Genomic DNA, 5922 nt, shown 5'->3' with positions numbered 1-5922 from the left:
GGAGAGAGACGGAGAGAGACGGAGAGAAACGGAGAGAGAGAGAGAGAGAGACAGAGAGAGAGAGAGAAAGAGAGAGACAGAGAGATATATTTTTTCGATATGTATACTTTGACAATGTAAGTAATAATAACTTGCCATGTCAATAAAGTCAATTGAATTGAATTGAATTGAATTGAATTGAGAGAGATACCCAACATTAAACAGTCTTCATCCCAGACATAATAAATCATTGCACCCGTAAACTACATAACCAATAAAACAACAGCTATACACTATCAGAAACAAAGGGAACGAGAGAAAGAGCGAGGGAGCGAGAGTGGGTGGAGACTGGAATTAGACTCGCTCGCTCCATATGGATTCATTAACCAAGAGAAAATAACTTCCAGTGGAAAAAACAGCCAGCCCTTCTGAAGCTGTATCATCAGAATCATGACAGGCTCGAACATTTCAAAGACAAACATGTTGTTTCCTGTGGTCTAATAAAATGAAAGCTCAGTCTTCATATGGCAGCCTGGCCTCTCAGCTCCAGCTAGCAATTAGACAACTGTAAAAGTGGAAAAAGGGGGGAGAGAGGAATGGCGGGAGAGATGGAGGGAGTCCTAAGTTAAATTACAGTGCCAGATTGAGACCATGTGAGCTCCCAAGGCGATGCGACATGAGAGAGAGGGATGGAGGGATGGAGGGAGGGTAATGCACTGGGGGCATGCATGGAGGGATGAGGTTTATATATCCTCTGATGTTACCCTGTACATTGGGGATGATATCATGGTGCCTGCTGGCTCTGGGGTTGAGACTCTGGCCTGTAGTATAGATGCAGTCTGTGTGGATGTATGTCATGACTCCCTCTGTTCTCCCCCTTCCAGTATGGACCTCCTCTGGTTATCCTCTGGTGGACTAATTAACACAATTAGACCAACAGGAACCAACAGAAACCCCTTCAATAGGAACTATTAACAGGATACAAACTGCTGACTGAACATGCTGCATGAACGTCCTGTGAACTGCTATAGGTTGTGCTATATGGTCAATCATCTCTCTCTCTCTGTTCCCCCCAACTCCCTCTCTCCAGCCCCTTCTCCAGTGACTGTAATCAGGAAGGATCGTACGTCTCGTAACAGCATTTCTCTGTCCTGGCTGGAACCAGAGAGACCCAACGGCATCATACTGGACTACGAGGTCAAATACTACCAGAAGGTCGGTTCACAAACACCATACTTGCTTTAGTACTGTTCTCTGCTGTCCCCTTGCAGCCCAATTCTTGTTGGACTGATTCCATTAATTGAAGAAAGAGAAGAGACAACATGTGGGCTTATTCTACCTCTCTCTCCCTTATTCCAGCCCCCCCTGGTTGTCCTCTGTTCTAATGTCTCCCTGGGGTAGTCTTCTGGCTCCTCTCTGGGTGCTGGCCCCTGGGTTGGGGAGGAGGGAAGAGGATCGGGGTTTGGCACCTCAGTGGGCCCTAACATAGTGGGCCTCTCTCCCTCTTACCCTGGCAGTGGATCAGAGAGAGTCAGGGAGAGAGGGGGAGAATCAGAGAGAGAGGGAGAGAGTGGAGACAGGGTGAGGGGGAGAGTGAAAGGGTGATCAGGGGTACTTAGGGAGAGAGCCTTATTGCCATCTCCTATGGCAACCATTCTCACACAGAAAAAACATTCCACAGTCTAGTGGGTAAACGGTTGGGCAGCGTGACCACACACACACATGGGCAAACACACACACCCTCACACTGAAACACCAACCAGCCAACCAGCCTTCTCTCTTCCACCTCCTGTCCTCTCCTGACCAGTCTTAATGGAGTGTAGTTTTATTGCTGACACTAAATGTGTCTGCAGGGTCTCTGTGAGGAAATTAGTGTAGAACGAATGGCTGGTTTTCAATGGAGCCAGAGACAGCTATGGGACAGAGCTATGGGTGACATTTGATGGTGAAATTAGCCGTGGTGACATGTTTTTAATCATTCCTAGAGAAATAGGCATTTCTAAGCTCCTCCAGCTTTGTGGCTGCTCTGTTATATTCGTTTTTGTGTGAGCATTGGATATAGCTCACCTATCTCTGGCTGAACGAGAATACTCTCTCTGTCTCTCTCTCTCTCTCTCTCTCTCTCTCTCTCTCTCTCTCTCTCTCTTCTCTCTCAATTCAATTCAATTTAAGGGCTGTATTGGCCTTTTGAACATATGTGTTACATATGCCAAAGCAAGTGAAAGATTAAATATTACAAAAGTTTAAATATTACAGCATCACAAAGTAAACATTCCACTCACAAAAAAGTTCCCAAAATAATAATACAATTTCAAATGTCATATTATATCTATATACAGTGTTGGTAATGAAAGTAGAAACGGACTAAATAAATTTAACCATACATATGGGTTGTATTTACAATGTGGTTGTTCTTCACTGGTGACCTTCTTGTGGTAACAGTCACAAATCATTGCTGCTGTGATTGCAAACTGTGATATTTCACCCAAGATATGGATTATCAAATCGGGTATGTTTTTTAATTCTGTTTAAATATTTGTTTCTTTGATTTAGTTGTGTGTTGCAGGTTTGTTTTTGGAATAATCTGAGGAAATATGTGTCTCTAATACTGGTCATACATTTGGCAGGAGTTAGGAAAGAGCAGCCGTCTTTCCAACCTCATTGTAGCAGTGTGCACATTGCCTTCTTCTCGTGGAGAGACAGTTCTGCTACAGCCCTTGCTCCAATAAGGCAAGCTATGCTTACTGAGTCTGTACATAGTCAAAAGTTGGTGGGTCAGTAAATTAAAATTTGGGGTCCAGCACAGTGGTTCAGGATTCTGCCACTGTTGTACTCTCTGTGTTAGCGGCCAAGATAGCATTCGAGTTGCTCAGTTTTTGTTAATTCTTTCCAAAGTAATGTGTCAATAATATCTTTTTGTTTCTCATGATTTGGTGGGTCTAATATTGTTGCTGTCCTGGACTCTCTGTGGTCTGTTGTGTTTGGAAACAGGCCCCAGGACCAGGCTGCTTGTGGGGCTCTTCCTCTAGGGTTAATGTAGTCTCTGCTTCCTGTCTCTGTTCTCTCTTTCTCTCTCATTTTTCTCTCTCCCAACTCTCCCTCTCTCTCTCTCTTCTTTTAATTTTTTTCCTTTCCCTCTTACCCCCTTCTCTCTCTCTCTCTCTCGTGCTCTTTGCTCTCCTCCTCTCTTCGCTGCTCTCTCCTCGCTCTCCTCTCTCTCTCTCTCTCGTCTCTCTTCTCTCTCCTCCGCTCTGCTCGTCTCCTCTCGTTCTCTCCTCTCTCTCCTCTCTCGTCTCTCTCGTCTCCTCTCTCTCCTTCTCCTCTCTGCTCATTCTCTCTCTTCTCTCTGTCTGGTGAATCAGTCAGGCTTAGAATCTCAGTCCCGCGTGCCCCTAATCCTCTGATTAGCAGGCAGAATGCTGCCCTCCTCCCCTCTCTTGGGAAAACACAGGTCTAGAATCAGATCACCTTACCCTACATCCTAACCTCAACCATCAAAAGGACAAACCCTAAACTGATATGAGGTCTGGGTCTATAGGGTCTGTTTCCTTCCACTTTCCTGTGTGACCTTTCTCAGCACTCTCAGCTTGGCACAGGAATAGCTGAGCTGTCGCCCTTGATCCGCTCCACCATCCGAGGGGCCGCTAGCTGCTGCTGGCATGACTGGGGCCTCCTAACCCCCAGGACAATAGGCTCCTCCAAGTGGAACGGCCAGGGCTGGGACACCCAGGGAGACACAGGGGACAGGCAGGGACACCCAGGGAGACACAGGGGACAGGCAGAGACACCCAGGGAGACACAGGGGACAGGCAGGGACACCCAGGGAGACACAGGGGACAGGCAGGGACAGGCAGGGTAGGCTGGTGCCATACCCAGGCACGGGACCTCTAGATCAGGCCTGACTGACAGTGACTGAGGGCCTCTATGCCCAGCAGTGGGGACCCAATCTGATCACAAGACTCCCAGGGATTCACTCAGTGACTAAACTGCAACACAAACACTGGCCTGCCTAAAGAGCTCTAAAAAGGCCTGAGGGGCCCAGCTAGAGTTTCCAGCAGCCTGTTTACAGCTGTACTGATGTTGTTGTGTAAGGTTAGTTACTTTAACAGAAACAAACAGTGTTTGAGGTGTGTGACACACACTCAGCCTCAGTCGGCTAGGTACAGTAGCCATGCTGCGTCACTTAACCTAGATATAGACTTCTATTGGATACTGGCCTGGTGGCGTGTAGAACAGGAATAAGTGGTCAGTACGTATGAAAGGCTAACTGACTAAGCTAAGGGGTGATATTGGTAGCGGGAAGCCTAGTGGTTAGAGCGTTGGACTAGTAACCAAAAGGTTGCAAGATCGAATCCCCGAGCTGCCCCTGAACAAGGCAGTTAACCCACTGTTCCTAGGCCGTCATTGAAAATGAATAAAGGTTAAATAGTAATAATAAATCAACTATGTCTGGGAAATTGGGAATTCCCATTCCTACATTCTCCTTCTCCCTCTCTCCTATTCTCCGTTCCCTCTCTCCCCCTCTCCCTCTCTCCCTCTCTCCATGCTCCAGACATACGGTTTGGTCTTCCTAGCTAAAGGCTAAATGACTCTCAGTCGTAGATAAGGCTTTTTAGTGCACTTGATGAAATTAGAGTTTGTGGGAATACACTTAAACATTTATTTTTCTGTTTTTATCTCATTCATCTGGAAAAGAGCGAGAAACTTTCAGATCCACTTTAATTTGAGTGTTTATTTATCCTGGGGTTCAGATGGAAAGGAATGCTTCTGAAATGCATTCTGTATTTACATCAGTTCTATTCCTTCTGCTCACACTCACTATTTCCAGGGCTTGTCTTGGGCTCAGCACTATAAGGCTGGAACTCCAGACGGCACTATTTATATAGTCAGAGCGGAACATGATGGACATACAGAAATTCCACCAACATCATACAAAGAGAGTGGGTACAATCGCACGGCTTGCAAAATGCAGCTTAGAGCTCAAGGAGCCTGGGCACACCTGCGTGTGATTTTCCGGGGGTCACATGATGTGGAGGGCAGTGAACAGTGACGAGCTGGGAAAGATTTCTGCCTGATGAAGACTGGTATTATACAAGGCACAAGGAAAAGGTATCACACAGCAGTCCCGAGGAGAGGTGGTGAGGGTGTTGGTTTCTCTTCTCAGACAGGAAGACTGAAGTTATTCTAAAGGGCTTCTTGCACCATAAATCCCTGATGCACTCCATTAGTGGCTCTGAATTGTGTGTGTGTGTTTTTACAGTGTGTGTAAATGGTGTGTCTGTGTGTGAGTGGTGTGTGTGAAACCTTCTGATCTGTATCGCTTCACCAGTCTGTTATTGGGTCTGTAAAGAGAGATGGAATCACCTTATTGGACATGATGTTTGGTTTAGAGCTTCATACAAAATACGCAACATGCAGAAGGCTATAGTATTTGACCATGTTCTCATGCATTCTGCACATTTCTTGGCTGGCTCTTTATGAAACAGCCAAGCATATTGTCCTGCTGTAGACAACCTCCACTAAGATCTGTGGTACGAATCAGAGGATGACTTTCAGTATGTGATGAGGAGTGAGGTAAGAGGGTTCAGATCGTAAGCATATGTCTTCTGATTAGTGCATCTCTCTGTCCAGTGGCAACCTGGATGTGAACTAATGCATCCTGCCTCACTCACGATCCATTTCTAGAGAACTCTAGTACCACAACAAACACACATGAAACACCGCATGCACAAGCAGCACTGGGCACCACACAGACACCACCACCAAGACACAAACAACACACGGCACGCGACACCACACAGCAACAACATCACAAAGCAACACCACGCACAGCCACTACACAAAGCCACACCGACACACCCACACATTTACTTACACACAACACCACACACACACACACACACACACAACAATCCCCAGCTGCTCCACGCCACACACACACTA

At 46.4% G+C, this 5922-nt stretch overlaps 1 protein-coding gene across 1 annotated transcript in view; it reads left to right on the top strand.

The window, feature by feature from the left end:
* Positions 1-5922, top strand: part of epha3 (eph receptor A3) — a 980965-nt gene that overhangs the window by 134866 nt on the left and 840177 nt on the right. Inside the window, exon 6 of the mRNA XM_070448470.1 lies at positions 1070-1194. Within this exon, the coding sequence (XP_070304571.1) occupies positions 1070-1194 (125 nt within the window). The remainder of the gene's footprint in view (positions 1-1069; positions 1195-5922) is intronic.

This window comes from Salvelinus sp. IW2-2015, linkage group LG2, assembly GCF_002910315.2.
Source record: "Salvelinus sp. IW2-2015 linkage group LG2, ASM291031v2, whole genome shotgun sequence".
Lineage (NCBI taxonomy): Eukaryota > Metazoa > Chordata > Actinopteri > Salmoniformes > Salmonidae > Salvelinus > Salvelinus sp. IW2-2015.
Note: the sequence above shows the minus strand (reverse complement) of the source record. Positions and strands in the feature narration are given on the sequence as shown.